General features: G+C 37.2%; 1 protein-coding gene across 4 annotated transcripts in view; it reads right to left on the bottom strand.

Moving 5' to 3' along the window:
* Positions 1-4: 4 nt before the first annotated feature.
* The window catches only part of arhgef10 (Rho guanine nucleotide exchange factor (GEF) 10), a 49,699-nt gene continuing 21,851 nt past the window's right edge, over positions 5-27,852 (bottom strand). For all 4 annotated transcript variants that reach the window (XM_084096216.1, XM_084096218.1, XM_084096219.1 and 1 more), the window contains 18 exons: positions 27,669-27,848; positions 27,209-27,325; positions 26,338-26,430; positions 25,904-26,074; positions 23,638-23,783; positions 23,290-23,480; positions 19,215-19,330; positions 18,979-19,106; positions 16,924-17,024; positions 16,455-16,576; positions 16,287-16,373; positions 14,600-14,811; positions 14,324-14,481; positions 11,842-11,984; positions 10,633-10,807; positions 2,789-2,911; positions 1,259-1,761; positions 5-1,147 (listed from right to left, as the gene is read on the bottom strand). In XM_084096216.1, coding sequence (XP_083952342.1) covers positions 1,283-1,761; positions 2,789-2,911; positions 10,633-10,807; positions 11,842-11,984; positions 14,324-14,481; positions 14,600-14,811; positions 16,287-16,373; positions 16,455-16,576; positions 16,924-17,024; positions 18,979-19,106; positions 19,215-19,330; positions 23,290-23,480; positions 23,638-23,783; positions 25,904-26,074; positions 26,338-26,430; positions 27,209-27,325; positions 27,669-27,848 — 2,742 coding nt within the window. In that variant the 3' untranslated portion in view covers positions 5-1,147; positions 1,259-1,282. The remainder of the gene's footprint in view (positions 1,148-1,258; positions 1,762-2,788; positions 2,912-10,632; positions 10,808-11,841; positions 11,985-14,323; positions 14,482-14,599; positions 14,812-16,286; positions 16,374-16,454; positions 16,577-16,923; positions 17,025-18,978; positions 19,107-19,214; positions 19,331-23,289; positions 23,481-23,637; positions 23,784-25,903; positions 26,075-26,337; positions 26,431-27,208; positions 27,326-27,668; positions 27,849-27,852) is intronic.

Below are 27,852 nucleotides of genomic sequence, written 5' to 3'. Positions count from 1 at the left end.
ACAGTCAAGGGATAAACATTACTTTTTTTAATTTCCCTTTTAGGCAGACAACTTGCAAAATGAATATTTGAAGACCATTTTCTCTGAAACATTTGCACCGGGAATATGAAGGGGAAAACAAACACAACCATACATTTTCATCTTTTTTAAATAAGTTCTTTCCTTCCGTCCTTCTTTCCACGTCCAGGTCAATTTTACCGTAAGCTCTAAAATCAGTGTTGTTATTGGTAAAGTGCATTTCATAGAAATCCATCCAACTCCTCTTTCAACCTCTATTCTTCTTGGGTCATTCCCTTATGTGTGAGCTGGCAGTTATAGTCCATCAGAAGGAAAAAGGAAATAAAAGAAGCAAGTGGAAAACAAAACAAAAAATAAAATAAACATGGTTATCTAGTACACTTGCACAGATATACAAAGAATGTTGGTTAAAACAATGGTATATATTTGTTAAGTCAGAAATACATATCACAATGTGTCAATATAAAGCTTTTCCATTACTTTAAATATCGATAAGCATAAACCTTAAATTATAATTATGGAGGAACGCCATTTCTCTTTTAACCGGTAACAGTCGACACCAACTTCACTTTAGCACCCAAAAGAATCTCTGGCCCGCCAGAGAAACCCATACAAGTCATTCAGTCACAGGTTGTAGGCAATCACAGAGGCCAATCTGAAGGCCATGAAACCTCAGATGAGCTGCTGATGCAGCCAGTGTTTTAAGCCCTCTTTTACAAGCACTATTCTAGTGTTGAGATGCTTTTCACAAAACGTCTTCAAGAAAAACAACTAAAATTAAATGAATAACTGAACAGATGCAGGTAAGAGTGTTTAAAATGAGACAAATTAAACAGATTTCTGCTGTTATACTAAAGCATGGCTAGATTTTTTTTTTCTTTGCAAAATGTAATTATTTAACAGTTAGACCTGAATATTTTCACACTGCAGTGGTGCTGACATATTTTCACGAATGTATCTTTTAATTTAGGTGAATGTGCCAAGTGGTAAAACACATTTCTCTGATGCATGGCCGAGTACTTGGTAACACAATCTTTTTCCCTTCATTCATGAATCTTTTTTTTCCCAGTCAGCCCATGACTGAAAGCAAGGTCGGTCTATGGAACTGCTCTCTCTGACATGCAATGCCCTGGAAGGAAGACACACACAGTAAAAGCATCATTAGAAAAGTGAAAGAAAGAAAAGATTGATGGATACTGGTGTTTGTGCAGCTGCATCCAAACTAAACCCTGATCCTCACCGTTGACACATCCATCTTTCTCTCTCACAGGTTGGGCAGTGGTATTTGCCACACCATAATGGTGGACACCATCTCCTCGTGCTTAGACTGTTTTGTTTTTCTGTTGATTCTGCGGTGTCCCAGCCCTCCAGACACCACCAACAATGAGCTCACATTCGCTCTCTCAGTCTGCTTGGCCTTCTGGAAGTGCGCTGGCTCGTTCAGCAAGTCATATATCGCCCCGTCTTCTGGCCCGTGCTCTAAAGAGCCCTGAGACAGAGCCAGAGACCCACATGAGGAGGACAGGGAGTCCTGGAGAACTGGAGCATGTGAGGGAGAGCTCAGCCCAGAGCAGTTTTCGTCGAGTTGGGTTCCCTGCACCTCCTGGGCCCCAGGCTGGCATTGGCTGGGTGTGCTGGAGGTAAGAGTCGCCATGGTTGCTTGGGAGACATTACACACTGCTGTTGCCATGGTGAGGAACTTGACTGGGCCATGGTGAGCATGAAAAGAGACCATTCCTCGACCTGGAGCGAGAGATTCAAACGTTTACAAGAAGTATTCTCAAGCAGAATAAAAAAATAAATTAATTAATTTAAATGCCAGAAGGCAAAAACATGTAGTAAAATATATTTCTCTTCATAAAAACAAAATATATACGTTTTTGATTTTTAGTAATGACATAATATATTACGCAAATTTTAATGTTTTAAAAAACAGATGTCAATAAAAGTATTCATTTAGTATAATTTATATTCTATTATCGTATTTATTCATATTTTAAAACATTTTATTAACATTTATTTAGCTTTAATTTATTTTACTTCAGCTAGTTGTCAGGCTTCATTTAAATAAATGAAAACTATTTTTAATAGTTTTAGTAACAATACTGGTCATAAACTGCATGAAAAATGGAAGTGGTTATCAAAAGCTGAGGCAGAAGGTCATTTCGTTGTTGGGTGTGGTTTGTTCCTGAACTTGTGCTGAGCTGCAGTTTTCGAAGGCCCTTAAAGTACTACAGACTACTGAGTAGCCAATAAACATCTGCCGTTTACACAATTCCACAGCTATGCATTAAAAACGGTATTAATGAATTTCTAAATGCACTGCCAGATGCCAACAGACTCTTTGTCAGGTTTTGTCTGATCAGGGTGTTGCCATGTTGGCATCTGTCGGAGCTTGTTTTCACCAATTGAACACTATGAATCGGCACTTGGCATTTCTGAGAAATGACGTACTGTAATCTGGTGATTGTCTGCATTTGTCTGTGCGGTGTGAATTGGCCTTAAAGGGATAGCGCACCCTAAAATTAAAATTAAGTCATCATTTACTCACCTTGGTGTTTTTTTTAATGTCTCGCTCGTCCATATAATGGCAGTAAAAGGCAAATTATTTTTAATTTTTTTTTATTTATTCTCCTTTTGCAGTCCATAAAAGAAAGAAGGGCATACGGCATTAGAACAACACCAGGGTGAGTAAACGATGACTTCATTTTTCATTTTAGGGTGAACTATCCCTTTAAGTCCTCCACGTGGCAGAATGAATTAAACCCACCTGTAACTTTTGGGATGCCCTGTAGTCTGGGCACAGACAGGGCCACTGTGACCCCGAGATTTGTCCCCACTAACAGCAGACCGTGACTGACTAACAGACTGCTCACAGAGACTCTCTGCTGTCCTGAAGGTGGAAACACACATGTGATAAAGAATTATTTTATGACTTGCACTGCAACCTAAATCAGAGAAAATGCATACTACTAAACACTTGTGGCAAGCATTCATGACTAGAGGTACTTGGTGAAATATTCACCCAGTGGAATAATAACATCATCCACACATGCTAGGCTGTGTGGGTAGGAACACGACAGCATGTGTGGGTAGGTTACTATGGGGATGATGCTGAACAGCAGTTGGTTTCCGAGGAAACCTGACACTATGCGCTCTTAGAAATGAGAGAAAGGTCTCATTAGAAAGAGAAGAATGACAGATGCTCAGATAATTGGTTAAACAAACAACTCTAAATCTGTCAAACACAATGAACATGTACATAAACTGGAATAATTTCAATGAAATAAAAATGATCAAAAGTTCTATTTTCCATAAAATAGCTTCTGAAGTCCAGTCCAGTCACAATCTGGTGAATGATATTAAATCTATTTCAAAATAATTTGGTGATTAAATAAAAGCAATTTAATGTTTAACACTTTTAGCCATTTCTTACCCATTATCAGTAAAGAACATTAAATAAATTGACGCTGAGAAATATATCTAAATAAATACCATAAAAGCAAATCTGTAATTCTTTTATTAATTAAATAGTTCCAAAGTTGGTTGGATGGATGGAAATATAATATTTAATATAACCTTTGGGACCGGTTGAATTCATGAAGTTATGAGGGACAATTAAGCGATAAAGGGATTTTATACACTAGACAGAACAATAATGTGCTTGCAAAGAAAGAATGGCATCAGGCACAGATAAGTTCTTTTGCCACTTATTACACATGAGCAAACAGAACTGCAGGTAAAAAGGAACAACATATAACTTGACCCTGACTATACTCTCACACTGATCTGTGGGTTAACCATCCTCCAAACACCTGACTGGTCAGAACCAGACTGCAGGATTGAAAAGTCAGAGAACAATGTCCTATTGAGCTGTTCCAGTGCTCACTGACTCGTTAGGAAAGGGTTGGCTCATATTTCTGAGCATCGCAGATCATTACATTAGTCATGGAAACTGCTCTAATAGGCGCCGTTACTAAACAATTGAGGAATGAATGAGTTTGCAAAAACATTACTCTGCACAGTTTTGAAGTTTTTTTTTTTTTTTTTACTGCATATCCTGAATATTAGCAGGCCAAATCTGTCACAAATAAACTTTTCAAGGGCCACCTTGTCAATAACTGTTCAGTCCACCTAATGGCTGATGGAGAAAGACCTAATTAGCTTAATAGACTATGTCAATATGCATAAAATCAACCAGTTTTATTTGAGAGTGCTTAAAGGGATAGTTCACCCAAAAATGAAAATTCTGTCATCATTTACTCACCCTCATGTTGTTCCAAACCTGTGCGAGTTTCTTTCTTTTGTTGAACACAAAAGAAGATATTTTGAAGAATGTTGGTAGCCATTGACTTCCATATAATTTAATTTCTTTTTTCCTTCTCTGGAAGTCAATGGCCACCATCAACTGTCTGCTTACCAACATTCTTCAAAATATCTTCTTTTGTGTTCAACAGAAGAAAGAAATTCATACAGGTCTGGAACAACTTGAGGGTGAGTAAGTGATGCCAATTTTCATTTTTGGGTGCACTATCCCACCCCATTTTGGGTGCACTAAAAAAAGAGGGTCCTGTTTATAAAATGAGCCTGTGGTGCATTCTTCTCAACTGGCTGCTGTGGTGTAGCTCCACATCTCCAACATCCAAGAATAGATTTAGCTACGGGCTGCGTGTGTATGTGTGTCTGCAGTCTGACCTTCTGAAGAGGGACAAGAAAGACATGTACATGGAATTGAACTGTTTAAGGTCTCATCCTATTCAACCTCAATATAATAATAATAATAATAATAATAATAATAATAAAAAAAAATAGGATAATGTTAATAAGTGTCATTATTATTGTTATTATAACAATCAATGATGATCATTTAGAAGATGATGTTATTGTAATATAAATGACTGTAGTTGTCTTAATGTTTAATCTAACTCAAGCTGTTGTGATCAGTTAATCGTCTGCTGGTTGAGTGATATTGTAGCTGATGTCTTTGTATCACCATCAAAATACTGACACACTTCACTATAAATCATGTCAAGGACAATCAAAAATGATTTGTCAATTATCAATTATGGGGGTAGATCTAATAAACAGCATGAAAAAAAGACTCTCTGTAACCTATTTTTTAAAATAATATTTAAACAAATGAAATCATAATAACCAGTAGCAACATGGCAGAATTTAATAAGCAGGATGTTAATAATCTAACAGGATGGCAGACAATCTGAAATTGTGAAATTTTTCTGACACTGGGAGAAAAAAAAACATCTGTCCAAGCATTAACCACTAAAGGGGCTAAAAGAGTTTCTAAACCAAAATCCTTTCAATTAAAAAATGAAACGCATCATCCATACACAATTTATGTGATAATGATGACCTCTTTGAACCCCAAGAGTCAATGCAGCTGTTTTTGTGGTGGCTGCTTTGTTTGTGCCATTACTGCACACATGAGTGAGTATTTAGGTCACAAGAGACAAAGCCATCGGAGACAAAGACCACTGTCTGTACCTTCACACACAAACACACACACACACTGATATCAGTCTCATTAATTTTCACGAATGTCACAATATGCATTTCAAGATTTTCAATCCACTCTTAATAGAGGATGACTGTTCTGCATCTCAGACTAAGATTAGGATGATAAATTGACACAAAGAGCTTTGGTACATTACTAATATAATAGGCAAACAACAAATCTTTTACCAGTCGTACGGTTATATCCATTACCAGGCGAAGGGATCACGACCATGTCTGCCAGCCATTTCAACAAATGTTACATAAGACAGCATAATACAGCCCATGCGACGTGTGACCGTCTCCATCTCTACAAGGTCAGGACACAACACAAAGGAATTATGCAACAAAGCCCTCATCCTAAAATCTGCTCTTGCTTTACTGAACACAAATCGAACTAAAAAGGGTTTTAGGTTCCCTCTGTCTGAGGTAACTGCTAGCCATGCAAAATGACTGTATTCAGCTGTACTGAAGTGAAACTACAGAAACATGATACAGCAAATTTCTCTCCTTTTGTAATACACACGTGAGGGAAATAAATGCTTTACCTTGTAAAATAAATGTTTAACAGCAAGGTATTTTTTAGTTTGAGTGTTGAGACTGAATGACTTAACTATAGTGTCAGTTTCACTAAGCAGCAATAGATGTTTCTGTCTTTTAAGGTGATTCAAACTTCACCTCATTCCACTAATGAGCCACTAAACTGCCAACAGAATGATAGAAGATACTCTAAAATCCCAAAGAAAACCTCAGAACAAGTAAAGACACAACACGGCACAGGAGACAACCAGCAGTGCCTTTCATGAACGAAATCCTGCCCTGACAAATAAGCCCCTGAGCTTAAGGAATAGCCGGGCATGATCCAACACACTCAGCACAATAAAGCTGAAGGATTCTGGTGCTGGAATTTAAAAGACAATATCCTGTATTTTAGATACTCAACCAGTACCATTCAAAAAAGTCGCTTGAGTTTAGTCAGATTCTTCCATTCAAAACCCAGTCTGATGTATTCAATGATGCCATATGTCATTATAGAGCAATCCTGATAGTAATCAGTGCTTTTTTGTGTATACCTTGAATAAAATGATTTAAAAAATAACCAAATAAAGCTTGATGGATAGTTTGTAGGCACTTCAAATAACATATTTCTGCAGGGAATTACAGTAATCTGGCAGGTTCAGATCCACCCAGGTGTTTAAATGAGCCTTTCAAAGCCATTAACTGTTAGTCATCAAATCTAGGAAGTTTTCATTGTAACAATAGGCAAGGAAATATGCCAACAGATCACAGAAATCTGAACAATCAGATCAAAGGAAACTCCAGCAGGACTCATCTTGTCCAGAGTGTTGTGTTATACAGCATACGATACAATGATAAGAATCAGGAAGTGTGAATTCACATTAATGATACTAAATGCTAAAAGAAATGGCTCAAATAACCTTTATGGACTATTTTATTGAACTATTAAGTAGATATATGAAAACTATTAAGCTATTAAACTAAAATATTAAGGGTCCTAATTATCACTTAGATAAAATCTGAAATGAACATGTTAAAATACATGACTTTAATGCACTGCTGCAAGTAGCAGTGAATCAGTTTCAGGGAACTACAGTTGTGGTCAGAGACACACCCTTTTTCTCTCACACAGGAAGTCCTTCTTGTGGCTGATGTCTGCATGAAGACAGTTTCCTGTGTGGCAAACTACTGCATGAGTTCATGGTGAGGGACTGCTGAACTCTCCTCGACCCATCCACATTTTCCTTCAAACATTTGATCTTAGGGGAAAAAACCCTCCCAATCCAAACAAAACACTGTGAAAGAGCTGATAAAGCAGTTTCCTCTTCTAATGAAGGTCAGGATGAATATTATTATCACGGACCGTTCTAAACAAATCCCTGATGTATCAAATAGTGGATAAGAAAAACACTGTTCTACAGCTATACAGGAGCATGACATCTAAAAGAGGCCTCTTGCAATGTTCCTAACTTCCTGCTGAACATACGATAAGGAGTGGGGATCATTATTATTAGTGCTGTAATATCGATTAATCGCGATTAATTGCGTCTAACATAAAAGTTTTTGTTTATATAATATATAACACACACACACACTATATATAAACAAAAACGTTTATGTTAGATGCGATTAATCAAGATTAATTGATTTGAAAGCATATTAATTATTATTACTACTAAATACAAATATTAAACAAAATAAGAAATATTACTATTGTGTTTCCTTGTAAAATAGCAAAAAAAAAAAAAAGTATTTAAGAAAAATATAAAAAATTTATTTTACAGTACAGCTGTAAGTCTTAATTTCTTAATTTTTAAGCAATTATTTTGGTGGAAAACTACAGGAAGCCCTTAAAGCGTGATTTTTTGTTGACAGCGGCAAGTTTCCGCATTGTTTTGTATTGAAATGTATTAGAAGTTATTTTGAAAAACGTTCCCTTTTTTGGATGAACTCACAGCACTAAAGACATTAATGATTAAAGTTCAGTCAACTACCCTGGTGACCAATCAATTTGCATATAAATAACAGACTGCTTTCAGACAGCCTGAAGAGTTTGCCGTCATTTATTTAAATTCCCCAAAGTAACGTAGTTACGAATAATGATTCTATCAATTTCCAGGTCTAGAGCATTATACAGACATTAGACATAAAGAGAGAACAAGATACAACATATTCAGTGAGGAACCCCCAACACACAATCAGAGAGTGCCTGGAGTCTCCAGTCACTATGGAGATTTAAATAAAGCTCCTTTATTCAGCTCTGGAGAATAAAGAAACAGCTCTCTTCTTAACAGAGCACGTGCACTGAGTGACTCAAACCCCATCTATACATTTAATGCTTCTGATTTAATTACCAGATAAGCTGTCCTGTTAAAACACACCTCTACATCTCTCAATTCTAAATTTGATCATAGATAGATGATAAAGTCAGATGATGTTACAGTGCACATGTGCCAGAAAAAACACAATATCACTCCAGTGTGCCATTTCCATTTTCTACTATTGTGTTAAATATTTCAGATGAACCTGCCCCCTAAATGGTACATGAAAATGATATAAGATGCAATATGGACCAAAACTAATGCTGTTTAATCAAACGTCTGACTATGCAAGACTATGTTCTCTTTGACTGCATTTTACCAATCACTCAAGAGAAGACATTTCAACAGAGATTACAGATTACAGATTACAGCTTCAGTCCTAAACCCAGCTGGTGTTAAAGTGGCCACCATGCCTGCTGCCTGACTGACATGCGACTGACGCTGGGGGTTATTTTGGGAATATTTGGTGAGGATTATTAAAGCCTGATGTGGACTTTTTAATCACTGAGATCTGAACAGTCAAACAAAACGACACACACACATGCATACAAGCATTAAAGCTATTACGAAGCTACCATAAAAACCAGAAAGACAGAGAGAAAAAAAGCAATGCTGAGGTCTTCTCAGTGTACTGCTCTTTGAATGGCTTCCTGAACACGTTGACTTGTGTTGAGCTACACAAACGGCCCATTCAGAACTACTAATGAAAATGAAACAAAACCAAATGCTGGAAGAGATCCAAACAACACAATGAGTAGAAATGTGAAATACTGCCACACTAAGGAGAGTCCACCTCTGATTTCCCCTAAAAAGCCTAACTGCAAATAAGGTGTAAAAATCTACATGCTTTTTGTAGAAGGGCAAAAAACACTTTTTATGACATTCTTATTTGGCTCTAAGGGAAAACAAAATCAGACCAACATGACCTCATTGGAGTAAGAGAACGAACAAAATCTGGTTTTAAAATGTTATACAAGAGGTTACACAATGTTCTGTGATTCTAGAGGAGATGCTGTAATTGACCTCCACATGAAAGAAAATCACATGAGAAAGAGACACCCACTCATGATGTCATGTTATGATGTAAACACAGAGCTGTAAATCAGCAGAGACACCTGTAATCTGCCTCTGTCTGGGGACTACAAATGACAGGGAGCTGCCTCTGAGTCTGAGGGCTAATCTTTGTGAATCATCGTGTAGAAGGCATTCATTTTAAACTGATATCATTTGAGTGTGCAGTTGAGGAAACAAGAAGTTAAGCGTTGAATTATCACTTCTACTGGTCATCCCTAAACGGATAGTTCACCCAAAAATGAAAATTGTCATCATTTACTCACCTCATGCTGTTCCAAACCCATAAGACTTTTGTTCATCTTCGGAACACAAATGAAGACATTTCTGTCCCTCCTTCGAAAGTCTGTTTACCCGAAAGTCTGATGCTTTAAAATGTTCATATAGAGAAAAAGTAAAATAAATCCTTATGAATTGAGTGGCTTAATCCAAGTCTTCTGAAGAGACACGATCATGATGTATGATGAAGGAATTTAAGTTACTTAAAAACTGCTGTGCTGTGTTAAGTTACGGCACTGCTGTCATTTATGAATATTTTGAGGTGTGAGTTTTGGGTGAAAGACCTTCAAATGGAAAGATTAAAAATACTGTATCTTCATTTGAGTTCTGAAAATGAACAAAAGTCTTATGGGTTTGAAACGACATGAGGGTGAGTAAATGATGACAGAATTTTAATTTTTAGGTGAACTATCCCTTTAAGACCTTGTGTAACCCCTCCTGTTCTACTCGCACCACATGGGATTTAAACCGAGGTTTCCGGCATGGGAGACGGCGTGCTAACAAGGACACTAAAGACCACAGATTCTAGTGTCAGTCGCTAGTGCGCCTCTTGAGGCCAGGGGAGGGAGGTTTGCCTGCGCAACCTTTACTAACTGGCCTCCGTTACCCTAACCCCCCTAAACCTCACTCCCATCTGGGTCACGGCACTTAAGTTACCCCTCCGGTTCTACTCGCATCGCACCGAGCAGGATTTGAACCGCCGTGTCCGGCATGGGAGGCAGGTGCGCTGACAAGGATGCTAAAGACATCAGCCACTAGCGTCAGTTGATAGTGCACCTCAAAGCCAGGGAAGTGAGGTTTACCTGCACAACTCTTACTAGCCGGCCTCCGTTACACTTGGAATATGTATAGGTGAATATTTACAGCACCATCTGTTATGGGTGAGTTTTTGTGTTGAGATATCGTACTATACCTGGGAGTATGTTGTTGACGGCTGTGGTTATGTTGATGTCTTGCAGGTGGTCGAGAGTTTCAGTGTGGAAGAGTCGGAGAGTGGAGCCACTGCTAAAGGATATCCAGATCCCCACACCGGCCACCACCATATGGGACACGATCATTCCCTCTTCTTGATGGGCTTCAAACTGACGCTGTCAACACACATACACACAGTTTTTATTATTTATTTATAAATAAGCATCTAAACTCAAACATACTTTTATACACCAGATTCTGGACTGGGCTGGAAAACACTGGTCTGACTTTGCTTGGCTTCATTTTTGGAAAAGTCTGCCTGTGTAACCTACTCATCTGACGAATGAGGTAACCCAAAAGAAGGTCCAGAGAAGGAAAAGCTGATTCTGATCTGACCCACTTCAGGACGACATTTAGATTCTCATATACTAACTACAGCTTGACGTATTTGCTGGAGCAAACAAATTAACAGGGAACTGCAATGGGAAATTTAACAGGGTTTGTGGAATGCAAATCCCACAAGCACATCAGAACCACAACATTATTAGACTGGAAAAAACAGAGAAACAATCTGGCTCATGCATTTCTGCATATCAGAATCTGTGCTTTTCATCTCATTAAAGATGATCTGAAATTTCACTTTCTATTTGCATCACTGATTCAGATTTCTTTCCAGCACACCTCACACATATTCGTCCGTCACTCTCTTCCATTTGAGCCAGTCATTTGACAGTAAGCAGAGCTGTTGAAGGCTAATGAGCTTAGTGATGTTGGCTGGATAACAGGTCAGTGTGTCAGTGTCTGCGTGTAGGACAGAGAAGACATGGCTTTAATATTCTGAGATCACAGCAGGCCTCTCTGTCCCCATGTACTGTGAGAGTGAATGAAGAAAGAAAGAGTTCTCTCTCTCATAAGATAAACTGCATAGCTGTTAGTAGCATCACAGCTTTAGGTCACAAAAATTTAGACCCACACATATCTTTAAATATGCAAATAATAGCCTATTGCCATTCAGAACCTTTTTCTTATGTTGACTTTTTTTGACTGGTGTTTCCAGTAAAATATGCCTAACAGAATGAAGTACTACAGATATTTGGATTTTATAGTAAGAAAGGGATTATGGTAGACTGTCCCACTGTTTGCTGAACAAAAACTTGGTCGTCTAAGTAGAAACGCTGATCAAAACTGTGAGTGTAAAGTGCTGTACTACCTCCACAGTGTGTGTCTGTGTGCTGATGATGAAGATCTGCCCTCCTGATGAGGCCCAGACGTGTTCACCCACCACCAGCAGGGCTTTAACCGGCAACACTCCCAACTTCAGCACACGGGCCCCTGACTCGACCCAGGAACCGTCTGTGAGGGCGAGAAAAGACATGAAAACAATCTGAATCTCAGATATTACTGTTTATAAATGCAAAGAGAAGATAAGGGCTTGTGAACACTGAATGTGAGAGATTTTGTGTGAGAAAGAAATCAGGTTAAAGGTTACAGTGATGTTTGACACACAAAGGGTAGGGCAGATACTACATCCTGTGTTCCTCACCCACACTGTGTGTGTGGGTTTCCTGCAGAAATATAATGACCTCACAGCATTCAGAGAGCAGAATGGAGGCGTGTTGAGTGTTTGTTTAATTCACAAAGGCACGACTGAAGAGAGACCTGACAATCATTGAGGTGAAAGAACTCCTCTCACAGTGGAAATACTAGTACCACTTTTCCATCAAAATTGTGTTGGATCATCTTTTTTTGGAGCTGGTACCTATGAACCTCTTTATTTTGAGACACATTCTGACATCCAAAGTAAGCTGATTCAGCAGCACATGCTGCTTTTAATGCAATAGACTGAAGTGTAAATATACAATGGATAATATAATGGCAATCAATTAACACACAGGATATTTATAAGTTAAATCATTTTTATTAAAGACAGATGGACGAAAAGTGGCTACAGTCGCTGTGCAATGTGACACTATCATTCAAAAGTTTGTGGTTTTTTTTAAACGTTTTTAAAAGAAAAAAGATTCTCACAAAGCCTACATTTATTTGATCAAAAAGTAATACGGTAAAACAGTAATATTAAACATGTTTGATAACATTGACCCACAATAATCTCCACAAATCACTGATAGCCAGCATGTGTTTCTGCCTGTATCATCCCACCCTCCAGCGTATTTGAGTGGATCTTTATTCAGCTTGTTTGCCTCAAGAGAGTTACATAACACCAGCGCCTACACAGCATTCCCGCTCTGTCTCTTGCTCTGATTCAAATACACTTGTGATGAGAAGTGATGTAAGAGGAAAAGAAGAGTTTTAATGAGGACATACATTTTACTGATCAAATGCCTAGTCATTCTGTATTCAGCTGAATTAGTAAAATGTAAACAAAGACATAGTTTAATTCAAAACACAACCTTCATAATCTGATAATGCTACTGCCGGACGAAAATATCATTGCGTAACTGTGTTCATCTGAAACTGTGCTGCATTTCCGAAATTACTCATCCTGTGAGTATTACTAAACATTAAGTATTACATTACATTAGTTATTACATTATGTGAATGTTAAAGAGCACACTAACTATTTTTATATGCAGTATTTTTGTACAAATTAGCAGTTTTTATACATGCTGATTTGGTGTTCAAGAAACATTTCTCCTTATTATCAATGTTGAAAATATTGCTTAATCAGTTGCTTAATATTTTTTGTGGAAACCGATACAAATTTGTAGGATTCTTTGATGAATAGAAAGTTCAAAGGAACAGCATTTATTTGAAATATAAATGTTTTGTAATGTAACATTATAAGAAAATGTCTTTACCGTCACTTTTGATCAATTTACTGTAATGCGACTGCTGAATAAATGTTTTAATTTATTTTAAAAAAGACTGACTTTTCAACATTATATACTGTATATACTGTAATAATGCATGTGTTCCAACAGTGTTAACCTCATTTGTAACTGTTTTCACCACAGTAAAAAATTGTATGATAAATTACGACAACATAAGTTATCACACAGTTATACAAGATTCAACTCTTTTTTAAGTCAATTTAATTGAATTTAAGTTGAAATGACTTACATTTTTAAGTACAATCAACTTGGATGTTTAAGGCAGCAACTTATATAATATATATATATATATATATAAAAACACTGCTCATTGTATATGGCTAATCCTAAAACAACAGCATCATTACCAAGTCTGTTAAATAAAATTAATCAGAATATTAGAAATATTACCCAGAAATATTACCCAATAGTACCCAGAAATATTTATTAAATATCTGTGTCTCTGGCAGCAGAAAACTGGAGTGAGAGTGAAATGGAATATGAGCTTTCCAGAGAGAAAAACAGCTGTGGAAAGAATTAATGAGAGATGGGGTAAAATATTTTTAAACGTCTCGCTTTCCTTGAGAACTTTCCAGAGCACTCCCCGGTGACACCAACTTATATCAGCATGAATTCTGAAGGCTGGTTTATTATTTTCTGGTTATTTAATGGCATAGCCATGCTGTTAACCAGCAAAACTTAGCTTTGACTGGTTGATCAAGAAAGCCTTGCTGGTTAAGCTAGTCAAGAAGCACACCAGCAACCCATACTGGGTTTTTTACTTTTCCTAATGCCAAAAAAAAGCATTCAACCAAATTTTCAGCATTCATACAACAATCACAGCAGAAAGAAACTCCTTACCATCTGCCCTGGAGAAGACGACCAGAGAACCGCTGACCAGGCCTGCATACAGACACCCACTCTTGTACACTAGGCACGTGACGCTGGACTTATCAGGGGAGAAGAAGTGCTGCAGACGAACCTTCTTAGCGCGTTGGCTGCTCTTATACACAGATATACTAAAAAGAAAACATCATTTTATCAGGTTAATAGACTGAGCATCACAAGACAATGGAGGGCATCACACCTCCTTTTCATCTATATGGTGTTTGTGGATGTTTTGGATGATGTACACACCTGCCTTCCTCCATGCCCAAGCACACAGTCGGTGTGTCATTGGCTTTCCGATCCTCAGGCTTTCCCTCTTCGTTTTCCACGGGCTCATCCAGAGGCACAAACGTCATGCAGAGAATACGCGACTCAACATTAAAACACTCTGTCACTTTGGGATTGGAGTTCTGCAACGCCACAATGGAGACCTGACCCATGTGATTGGTGCAGCTGGCCACCTGAAAAGAAAGAGAAGTTGATTTCAGAATCTACACCCCAGTAAAAACTATTCATTGTCCTGCTGAACTGCTAAACAAAACTGATATGAGTACTAAAGTCTGAGGCTTTTTCCAGAGGCAAAATGGAAAAAAAATTCTCAGATTGATGGGACACTTAAAGGAGTGCAGCTCATCACTATAGGCTCTTACGCGTCTTAGAAAAGGGAATGTTTTACGACCTTTTATACAAAAACCTACAGCATAAAAGCCTCTAATGCAACCTTGAACTCTCACTGCCCACACAGAACAGTGTTTAAAGGGGTCATATAATGCCATTTTTGTACAAGCTAATATGATTCTTTAGGGTCTAAATTAAAAGTTTGTAATATACTTTAATTAAAAATTCTCATTAGTATTGTAAGAAAACACTCATTTTACCTGGTCAAAAACAGCTCTGTTTTCAGCACGCCGTTTAAGTGCATGTGTCTTTAAATGATAATGAGCTTTGCTCACCCCGCCCCTCTGTTCTGTGCGTACACCGTTTGTAACACAATAACACAATACCCATAACGCGTTGTTCATTATAAACGTGGGATTATGAATTATATTGAGAACGTCGTACATCGAAAACATGCCGTAATGTACCCTGAGTGTAAACAGCCGCATTCATCGTGAAGCGTGCAGCAAGCGATTTGCAAAGAGTAATATAAAGATTAATATAAAGGTTAATAAAACGTTACACTCTTCTGGAGGTGCAGCACGAACACAAATAGTTGGTACTGATCCTTTTTTCAGGAGCAGCTTCTTAGCAAAACCAGTTTTATACTGATCCTCGTTTGTAAAGCAGTCTGGTGAAATGATTCGCGCAAACATGACAGCATGGACATTGATCGTGGGGAATCCCGAGGGAATCCCCGCGTCAATGCTTTGGGAATATTCCATCAAAACATCAAAATGACTGCTGTGTTCCTTATTACACCCAAGAACAGAACGCCACAATCGCTTAGACGACGCCATTCTTCTCCAGCATATCAATGCACTATGATGACAGACAGCTCGCTCACGAGCGAGGGCGGGTCTGTGTTGAAACGCTGCTGTCAATCACAATAGTGGGAGGGGCGTCGATTTTGTGACGTCACAAAATCGAACGGCTTGATTTCAGAGAGGGTCAAACATAGAAGGAGATTAAAAAAAAACCACTGGATGGATTTTTATCATTTTATGATGGTTGTGTACAGGCACTGCCAACACACATTTCAGTACAATCAACTTGTAAAAGTGCATGTACCATTATATGACCCCTTTAATGATGCTTTTAGTCTTCAAAACTTCTTTAAAAATAATTGAAAAAAACTTTCAGGTCAAGTACAATTTGGCAACAAACATATACACACCAGACTGACATATTTGCTCCATAGTGAACTCTAATAAGGAAGCTGGACTGATTTAATATACAAGAATTTGATGTTTAAACTGTAAATTGTCTCCCGACTCACCCACACACATCCATGACCCATAACAGGCAGATCCGCAGTGCTGTCAGTGTTCACGTGAGGCTCTGGGTTGTGAACTGCACACTCCACCTAACACAAATACACATTGGTTTCATTTAAACCATTTTTGTTATTATGAGCAATAATGATAATGTAGACATTGTGTGTCACCTTGAACTCCTGTAGTTTGGACATGACCACAGCCATCTGTCTGAGTAAGAGAGGATGGTTCTGCTTCCTCATTTGATTACCATCATCTTCAGCACAAAACCAGCCTTGGATGTTGTCTTCCTCTGTACAAAAACATTACATTAGTGAAGCATTCCTCAGATTCTACAAACCAATGATATTCCCATATGCGTCCTCCAGTTGCCAGTATTATAATCCATTTGTCTGCACTGAAATTTCAGTTCTGGCTCGGCTGAGCGATGATTCACACACTGAACAATATGAATCCAGATGGCACATTTTTTTTTATATTTTACGAACACGTTTATTTACAAAATATGTTGGGAACATCATATTAAGATATGTTTAAATGCATTTTCAGACGTTTTTGAAGCAGTTTTTAGCCCTAGATCTATAATTATAGAAGAGTAAAAGACAAAGACAGAATACGGATACAGGAAATGACACGTACGTAGAGCCAATTTAGCCATCTGCAGATTACTGATCCAAGCTTGCTTGATGGATGGACTGAAAGTATTAAAGACCGCAGTGAAGAACGTGGGTCTACCGTACCTGAAAAGTGAAAATCACAAACAAAGTTCCGATTTTTCTCAGGAAAAGCTTTCACAATAGAAACAATACATGTTTGTCTAGATTCACAGGACATGCATTAGGCGGTATACAAATCTCCTGGGCAGTCTAAATATCTCAGCATGGATTCAGCTGGTCAGACAGCTGGAGAAACAGACAAGGTCCCTTCTGGTTTATAAGGTAACATTGCAGGATATGATTTAACAATTGGCCAGTTTCAATACTAAATCAACAGAACACAGAATTTATAACTTTTCCATATTTTTAAATTGGCAATGAATTTATATTTCTATGACTGTCTACACAACTTCATAGTGTAGATATAAATAATAGATAACGACCAGAAGCATAAGAGTGAGGTCATGTAATCCAGTCAGACCACTCCCACCACAAACTCAAAAAGAAAAGTCAACTGCATACATTTTCCAGCAGTCACAGTGCGTGAGAGAGATTTATGTTATCAGAGAGATTAGTTTGACAGCTGGGAGTCTAAAGATACTCCTATAATCCAGACACTAAAATCCAAACATACAGTGACAATTAATCGGTGTGTGCGTATGTTTGTGACAACTGCACACTACAAAGCCTCTGATCCACAGGAGGAGGATAATAACAGCACAATATTTCTTTGGGGTCTGATTAGGGATTTGAGGTCATTCTTAAACCACATAAAGTCACATGAGACATGGAAGTTTGATCATTTAAAAGCCTGAGTTCCACAGTTTTAAGAAGTGAATTAAGAAGCCTAAATAAATCTGTTTTGGCATATTTGTGCACCCTAATTAATAATAATAATAAAAATGGCCCCTAAAATTAACACATGCACATGACACTATTAAAAACATTAATACTTTAATTTTTGTCTTGTATGAATAAATTCAGCAATGCAGAAACCAATAGACCCCAATGAATACTAAATACATTAAAACTTAATATTCAGCAGTATTACTGATTTGACTGCAGTGACACTATTGAATGAGTCACACTAACTGAACTGAGCTGGATGATGACATCACTGTTACTCCAGAGCTGCTTTATAGCAGAATTGAACTCATTTCATAATTGATGTACTTTACACAGTTATTGACGGAAATTAATCAACCCTGAACTGATTTCAACTGAATAATGACTGTTTACTATTGTCTTTTTAGAGCTGCTTTACAGCAGAATTGAATTCTGTTTGCATCATTGAATTCTTATTTTCCTGTTTATCACTGTAAAGCTGGTTTGAAACAATCTAAATATAAAGCGCTATATAAATAAAGCTGATTGACTTAAAATACATTTGTTATTTTAAATAATATTTTTTTCATGTTTTAATAATAAGAATAATAAGAATAATTCATTACATTTATATAGTGCTTTTCTCTGCACTCAAAGCACTTCACATGGAAGGGGGGAATCTCCTCACCACCACCAATGTGGAGCATCCAGCTGGATGAAGTGACGGCAGCCATACTGCGTGATAAAGCCAATCAGTATATGGGGATGATTAGGAGGCCATGATGATGGACAGAGGCCAATGGGCAAATTTGGCAGGATTCCAGGGTTAAACCCCTCTTTTTCGAAGGACCTGGGATTTTTAATGACCACAGAGAGTCAGGGCCTCGGTTTAATGTCTCATCCAAAGAACGGTGCTTTTTGACAGTATAGTGTCCCCATCACTATACTGGGGCATTAGGACCCAGTAAAATTCAGCTTTGCCATCACAAGAAACAAATTACATTATAAAAATATATTAAAATAGAAAACAGTTATTTAAAAATTGTAATAACATTTCACATCATTACTGTTTTGACTGTATTTTTAATCAAGTAAATGCAGCCTTTGTGAATATAAGAGACTTCTTTCATGAACGTAAAAAAAAAAAAAAAATGTATCAACCCCAAACTTTTGGATGGTAGTGTATGAAGGGTCAAGCTGAGGTCACACATACTTGTCTTGCTTCCCTGGTAACTGTAGTTGTATCCTACAGCGATCAGCTGCACGAATCTCCTCCTCTTTCTTTAAAATGAGTCGCTGGAGACCTGAAACCCAATCCTGAGCAACTGTCCCATTAACATTCTGGAGAGAGAGAGAGAGAGAGAGAGAGAGAGTGTGTGTTAAATTGACATAAGTGGCAAGAACTGCGTGCATCCTGGTTTCAGCAAAACAGTGAAATGAACACCTCACCTGATAGTTCCCCTTCAGACTGCTGATCATGGTAGAGATCTGGTTCACCAAACTCAGGTCATGGATCAGGTTCTGTAGGTCCTGGTACAGCTGCCCTGGACCCATATACAATTTATCTGCAAATGAGACAAAGCCGATTGAAGAAGTTAAAGTCAAAGTAGTATTGATCATCATCTGAGGATTTTATCCAGCTTATAAAATATCACCATCACAGTACTATTTGTTTAGTTTGGCTCCATTTTCTACTTTACTAGCTTTGAGCATTACAGTTGAAACTGATTGATATTATACAGCGAATCATTAAACACTTGTTCAAATTAGAGTCATAAAGACTGTCCTGTGTGGATCTGACTATCTCCCAAATTTTGTCCCATATAATAGACTGCTTTGTGCTGCTCTGCTCTTTCAAGATAAAGAGATCGAGAGAGAGAGAGAGAGAGAGAGAGAGAGACAGACAGAAATGTTGAGTAGAGAGTGAGGGGGAACAGGAGATAAAGAGAGAAAGACAAAAAGAGTGTATTTTCTTTTAGGTTAAGCTGAAGTAAAATGGGAGTCTCACATATACACAAATTTTCTAAAGTAAATTAAAAACATTTGTAAGCATTTTGAAGTAACTGAAGTGACATGTTCGCTAATAAATATATAAAAATAATGTTGCCATTAGACAGTATTCTATGAAGAGCATCTAAATGAGTCCAATAATGTCTGGCAGTACTATACATCAGCATGCAGGAGGACAAGCATAAGCAAGTTTTTTTTGTGAGTTTCAGGTTGCTTTAGCATGGATACACTAAAGAAACATGAGACATGAGGCTCAGGAGGCAGGGGCAGCCATAGACTCTGTGTCAATATAAGAACACACAGTCTGTATTTGGCTGCGTTTGTGCGTTTACGTTTGTTCAGAAGTGTCAGGCTCTGCAAGTATACAACATTTATCTTTTGAAGAGGTGCTTAAAGATGTGTGGGGGAAAAAGGATGTTTTATTCTCCCTAATGTCAAAGTTTTCTAAAAGGAGGACAAAACTAACTCCTTGTGCTTAAAACCGTAAACTAAAACCAAACCTTTCTGAAAATTGCTTTCAGTAAACTGAAATAAATAAATATTAAACGAAAAACTTAAACTTAAAAAAATGACTAATAATAAAAACATCAATGCTAAGAAGATAAGATTACTAAACTTAAACTAAAATTAAAATGAAAACTGAAAATATAAAAATAAAAGCTTATTCAAAATATTAATAAACACTATAATAGTATATAAATAATTCTAAAATAACATTGACGAAGACTAAGGCGGTACTTCAGCACTTAATTCAGTCTTACATACTAATAAACTTAACTAGAAAACTAGACAGAACATTTAAACATTTTCAATTTGAATAAAGTTTCTGCAAAATGAATACATGTAAAATGGTGCTCTGGAACTTCTCTGAACCTTTTTCACAGAGTTTCCAACAGTGACATCACTCTTGGCAGCTTTATTCTCCATGGTTAATTAGAATAGGAAAAGTAAAACGAGAGAGAATAAAGAAAGAAAGGGTCTGGGAATGCAAGAGCTCTTGATTCAGTGCTCTAGTCTGAATCAGAGCAGCTCCTGCACACAGAATGTGTTTTCAGTAACCATAGAGACAACACCAGTCTTTTTCGACCACGCTGAAAAGTGATTTTTCTATCTTCCAACATTAGAGGAATGGCACAGAGAGTTCGGTGCGTTTCATCTGTCTAAAACTGTAAAAGTTAAACTAGCATTCAGATGAGATTTACTTCTACAGTGTGGGTTTTTTGCATAATGTCTTGTAAAATCCCACCGGAGTCCCTTCTTTTGTCACCTCAGCTGTGCTGAATAGAGCAGACACAGTGAAACAGGAAAAACAGTCTTTCCTCTTTTGTTCAGTTTCATGAGTCAGTGTGACCCGTTTCCTTCAAACCACAAAAACAGAGCAGACTGCCTCCGAGGAGAGAAAAGACGTCCTCAACGGCAGATGATTTTGAGAAGAATTGTTGTGTTATTAGGGGTCAAGCACTGAAGGGCTGTTTTATTATTATTCTGCGTTTTCTGCATTGGAGTCTATAACAGCTGCTAGAATCCACAAAAAACACATCTCTGTAAATCAGGACAACATTATGAATATTCATCATGCATTGCATTAAAACCCCTATTTACAGATGCGCTGGAACAGCAAGAGGTCTGAAACAACTCTGTCTGAAATCCCAGAGGAAACAGGCAATTTACCAAAACAGACGACTTCTAGCTGACTAGCACAGCACTAGCGCTAGCTAGGCGAACACTTCAAAGAATCCTGTTTTGCTAGGTATAATGAGGAGAAATGTTGTGTATAACATCCCTTCTTTAAGCAGAAAGAGTTCTCTCTATTATCTTTTCCTCTCCCTATCCCCATCTCTCTTGCTCTCTCTCTAGTTATCTCGGTCTTTCCCGTTCTCCTGACATATTTCCATCAATAATTCATTTTTAAGATCTAACATTAAAAGCCAGACTTCGATGACGATTTTGTCAGATGTGACACTGTCTGGAAAGCACAGTAAACAGTGTCTAACACCAGTGTTTTCAGTGTCATATTTTCCATGGAAACTTTATCTGTATGTGTCAGAAATCTGACCATGTATTTTTCTGAATAATTGTGAGGTTTTTTAAATGTCACATCTCTGCTCGTGCACGTTTAAAATAACACGAGTGTATTTTTGCTTAAGAATGGATATCTCTCTGAGCACTTCCTCCTATTGCTTCAATCACTTGGCTATGTTAAGTTGTTTGATTATTTTTGAATCAAGCAGACATTTATATCCAAAACAACTTCCAGCACACAACAGCGACAGCAATATTTCATCTGGAAAGCCTCATTTAAGGACACAGTCGGTGGTCTTGGTGGTGATCTCGGTAGTAGATGGACCATAAGCTCTGTACTGCGATATATTACATAATATATTTCCATATATAGGAAACTAGTGCTTATATTTTTCAATATACTGCAATATATGCATTGACCAAATATTTATAAATGAATATAAAAATAGCATTACATGTAATATTCACAAAGTTTTATCCTTTAATGTGTACATATATTGCACATACATGTTCCCATATAAATGTGAATGCATGTTCACACATATATATACACACACACACATTCAAGGAATGAGTTACAACAGATTTCTAGTTCCCAGCATGCTTTGCTTCCGACTGTTAAAGGAGAGCAAATGTTAAAATTAAGTGTTATTTAATGTGTTTTGCTCAACATTAATATACGGGGAATCTGTTAAATCTGTTAGTGTTTAATGCTCTATTATTTTAATTAAAAATGTTTTCTGGTATGTCTGAGTTTTTGGGGTTACCATTGTCCTGAAGAGTAGAACCTGTGGTGAAGTTGACGATTGGCCGAAGACCATTACGACTATAATTACTATATTTTAATAGTGATGGTTGTGCACTCCTCAGCACAGTGATAGTCTCTTGGTTAAATACTTTAGTACATGCAGGTGTGCTTGTGCTTTTGACAACTAGCTTGAAAATATGAAACATTTATAATGTAGATAATTAAAAAATATAAGAAATATAATACATTATATATTTCTCTATATATTTGTGATTACACATGCAGTACCATATCTGATCACATATACATCTATATATTATGAAGTGTATCACTGAATATAAAATTACATAAATTATGATATAGTAGTAAATATATTGTCACATATTTTTCAATATATGAAAGGCGGCAATTCCTTATGTATTATTCAATATATTGTAATATATTAACACAATATTAACACTATATTTTTCTGTATATTTTCAAATATACCATTAAACCATTTAATATATTGATCATTCATATGTGGGAAATATATTTTCATTCCGCAAGGGCAGCAAGTGCTTGAATGTGAAAACTTTGAGTTTTTAACCCAGAACCTGAACCACCATTTGACCTTGACCTCCAGTAATACCTGAAAATAACTCTTTGCACCCAGATTCAGACAGATTTTTAGTTAACTACTGAAATCTGGCGCAGAGTAGATGTGTTTGAATACATATTTTTGTGTGTATAACAAGAACTTACTAGGTTTAGCATTGATGACGACTTTATCTCCTGAGTGCAAGGGGGGAAATCTGGAGTCGCCCATCTCTTCGCTGGAGCCAAACTCCACGACCTCCACAAAACTCAAAGGCACACTCCACTTGAGCAGGAAGCGCTGTCCTGAGGGAACACCTTCACCTCCAGCTCCCACACTCACACCATCCTGAGAGGGGCTGGAGGAGAGAAACACTGGTTTACTCAGATGGAGGAGGGATTTGTGTGGAGGAAGAAGGTTTAACTCTAAATATCCAGGATTAGATGTTTTCTGAGTGATGCTGTGCTAAACAGTTTAGACTGACAGTAATTGCAGATAATGTGTAATGGTCATACCGCTGATTGGGGGTGGCACACATGAGAACATCATTCAGAAGAAAGACTCTGCGTTCTTTAGTCTTAATGATCTCCCCACGATCATTATAAACGGTTTCCACCACGTCATCAGAACAAATAAGATAACGACTGCCGCTGCTTAGCAGCTGAGAGAGAGAGAGAGAGAGAGAGAGAGAGAGAGAAAGATGAATGGAGAGAGAAGCAGAAACAGCAATAAAAGGGTTGAGCTGGGGATTAAATATTTAAGGGTCCTACTTTGTCACAGTCACTCATCAGATGATCCTGACCACACACATATTTGTCCAATATGGACTGCGGGATGATTTGAGGTGAATAAAATGGACAGTAAAATATGCTAAATATACCTACTTATTATTTCATTATGAAATATTCATAATGTTATATTATTAGCTAAAACAGGTCACAGAAGTATTTTAATCTGTTTGCAACAGAAACTTTCTATTTTTTTCTACTTTCAATTTTTATGAATTCATGCTTAGCTTAAGAAAAAAATATTCCCCCCTCCACTGAGTGATTATTAGATATGATACATCAATACAGATTCAGAGGCAGGGACGTGCACAGGGGGGTTGCTCAGGTTGCCCGGGCAACTGCCCATATGCCCTTCTCGACTCACGTTGCCCTTCCGAGGGGGGGAAATAAATAAATCGTACAATGGATGCAGAATTTCACATAGGCCTAGATAAAAAAAAATCGCAAAGCCTCATTCACTTCCATTCGGGCACCGAAAATGAAAGTCAGTAGGGGAAGGGCAAACTCTGTTTACGTGGCTGCAACGCTGCACGCGACCGGTGTAGCAGTCGATTCTGTTCCCTACCGGAATTCCTGTTCCCTTTACGCAATCATTCTACAAATCATGCGTAGTTGCCCAGTTACCATATGTACCATCAGAACTGAATACAAGCAAGATGCACAACTGAATGTACGGGAAGCCAAAAGGTTAAAAAAGGATTGTATTTTTTCCTGAAATTTAAGCTTTTTTTTTTTTTTTTAATTAGAAGCGAGTTTTTCCCCATCTGTCAATTCAATCCAGATTATTTCTTCTCAAATTTAAAACAATAAAAAGCAACAACAAAAAATAATAAAAAAAAACAATAAACAATAATATGAGGAACTCTTTTTCTCGTGTATTTTGGTGACATTTAACATATTGTTAATACATTTTGTATACTGTTTACAATCTCTGACGTTTTGCAATCTTTATAAATAATAATAAGACCATAATATGACTCAAGTCATGTTTTTCTGTGTTATTATTAGTAGTAGTTAAGGTGATTGAGTGCTGTATTTCAGTGTTTTACTTCTTTGTGTATATATATTTTAATAAAGACCCTGTTATTCTCAGTCCTTCATATAGCCCATATAACCTTTTTTCAGGTTAGAGCAACTGCCCCTCAAAATTCCTGTGCACGTCCCTGTTCAGAGGTGTCAGAATTTAACTAAGAAGCAGGCTTGTAAAGGCTAGTTAGGCTTAACTTTCTTCATGTTTGGCTTCAAATGGCTTATTGAAGCTAAAATTATGCAGTGAAGAGAGATAAATGTTTTCAGTATTATAACAGTATTAAAACAGTATATTATATTAAAACAGTAATACTGTGAATTAATGTCAATTTTGATCAATTTAATGCACTCTGAATAAAAGTATTAATTTCTTTAAAAAAAATAATTAAAAAAAACTTGCTAACCCCTAACTGTTGAAATGTATGTAATCTAAAATAGTCTGGTATATGACATCTTTTTGTTTTACTCCAGTGTTGGTTCTTGAAGCTGCTAGTTAATAGTTGATTAAAGCCTTTATTAGCTGTAGGAGAGCATGTGTCATGTATGTGCTCCTCATGGGTATACTATAGTTTAACAAAAATAATTGGATGCTATTTTGTCCATCTAAAATCCAAAATGCGTTTCGTACCTTATGTTAGATGGAAATTAAACTTACTGTAAGTATATTTAGAGAATAAAAAACACCTATCCATCCACAAGAAAGAGCAAGCAGTCAAAGAGTGCAAAGTTAAGCAAAATATATCAGAGCCCCAGATGGTGTGGACCGTTCAAGCTGGTTCTGTTTACAGTATTGGCTCAGTACTGACTTCATATGAGTGACAGCAGGGCTCAGACACACTCTAGGTTTAACTGCGCTGTGTGAAACTCCCAAATGTCAAATGACATATCTGACTAAGCACCCACACGTTCATGCAACGGGTTTGAGGTGTACAACTGCGATCAATCAGCAGAGGGGCTTCAGTACCTTGTTGAGGTAATGTTCATTCATAGCCTTAGCAATGTGTCTGATCTCACAGCGCTGGTCGGCCTCTCTTTTCCTCTCGTTTAATTTTTCGGCAAGCGTTTCCAGTTCAGTGAGAGCCATCTGAAGCGGAAGACGATCGGGATGGCCCACTGGAGTGTTTTTTAACATGTCCTACAAAGAGACGCAGAAGATGTTATAGTAGCCTGTGAAAATTACACCAAAAGAAAAATGGAGTGAATGAAAACTTAATCGTCAATGAAAGTTTTGCCTTTTATGCGAGTTCATGAACTACATGAAAGTGACTCTTGATGTGATGTGGATGAGAAAGAAAGAGGCGCCCTCTTCAGGAGATGTCAAGATTTTTTTGTGTAACTGGAGCACATGTATTTTCTTAATATTTACAGTACTGAAAGAGCGTGTGAGGTAAGACGCACTTGCAGCAGCAGTATAAACTGAGGGAACCGTTGAATAGGCTTCATCATCAGTCCATAGAGGGTCAGATGGTCTTTATTAGTCTCCTGACGGTGCTGTGAACATAACACAAACAGCATGAATAATCTTGGAGCTTCTTCTGCTTACCAAAGCTGCACTTATTTTATCAAAAATACAGTACAAACAGAAATATTGCAAATTATTATTCTTATTATTTAAAATAACTGCTTTTCTATTTGAATATATTTCAAAATGTAATTTATTCCTGTGATGCAAAGCTGAATTTTCAGCATCATTACTCATGATCATGATCCTTCAGAAATCATTCTAATATGCTGATTTGGTGCTGAAGTAACATTTCTTATTATTATCAATTGTGAAAACACTTGTGCCGCTTAATATATTTGTGGGAAAGGTGAAGCATTTTTTCAAGATTCTTCGATGAATTAAAAGTTATTTATTAAATTTTTTGTAACAATGTAAATGCTTTTACTATCACTTTTGATCAATTTAACGCATCCTTGCCAAATTTTTACTTTTTGATCACATTGATTTATTGTTTAAAGGAACAATATTACATTTACACTGAGTAGTTGTTATTTTTGCAATCCAGTCAAACACTGCCGGCACCCACTTTTGATGAGCATTTGACCTGAATGTGTAAATTCACCATTGAGATCATCATCATATTTTGCCACCATATTGGCCGATTTTGGATATTTATTTTAATTCTGCCTGTTTTAGGATTTAGATCATCATCTAAATAAGATTTAAAACTTATTATTGTGAATTACATAACAGAAAAGTGCAAAACTGTTTGACATGTAATTACTGCACCACAGGAACATTCTGGACTCTTTTGGGATGTCTAACCTTGAGAAAGTCGAGGAAACAGGGCTTAGATGCACACGCCTTCCGCACCACTCCCATCGCCAAGCTGAAGTTATTCACATACTCACTGTAAGCGTCCAACACCATAGACTTAGAAAACTGCAGAAGAGACAGAGGTGACGGCACAAATATAAGAGTGGAAACCATGATACTTTTAAATTGGATAATTTCTCTCATGAACTATAGGTTTTTTACTGTTGAAGATTACTTTGAGACAACAGATGGTTAAGGGTGGAGAAGGTTTGTACATGTAAAAAACATAAAAGTTTAGGATTTAAGACTTTAGATGCATGATGTTCATGCAGTTGTTTTCGCTTAGAAATAGAGGCATTAAAACTCTTAAACTCTAAAACTTGAAAAAGTAACTGAATCTTCAAGATGATCAGTGCTGTGTATGTCCTCCCACAACAAATCAATTAAATCATAAAATCAGATATCTCACCGATGCTACAAACACATCTCCGATCATCTCCAGCTCGTCCCAGTCAGACACACGACTGGCCAGCGCCATCTGGAACAGGGCATGGCACTGCAAGATCTCCCGAATCCGATAAAACACCACCTTAAGCTTGCGGTCGCTCAGTAACCGAGGCTCAATCTCTACCAGTGGTTTCTCATATTGCTGT

This window comes from Abramis brama, assembly GCF_963993115.1.
Source record: "Abramis brama genome assembly, chromosome: 21".
NCBI classification, from domain to species: domain Eukaryota; kingdom Metazoa; phylum Chordata; class Actinopteri; order Cypriniformes; family Leuciscidae; genus Abramis; species Abramis brama.
Note: the sequence above shows the minus strand (reverse complement) of the source record. Positions and strands in the feature narration are given on the sequence as shown.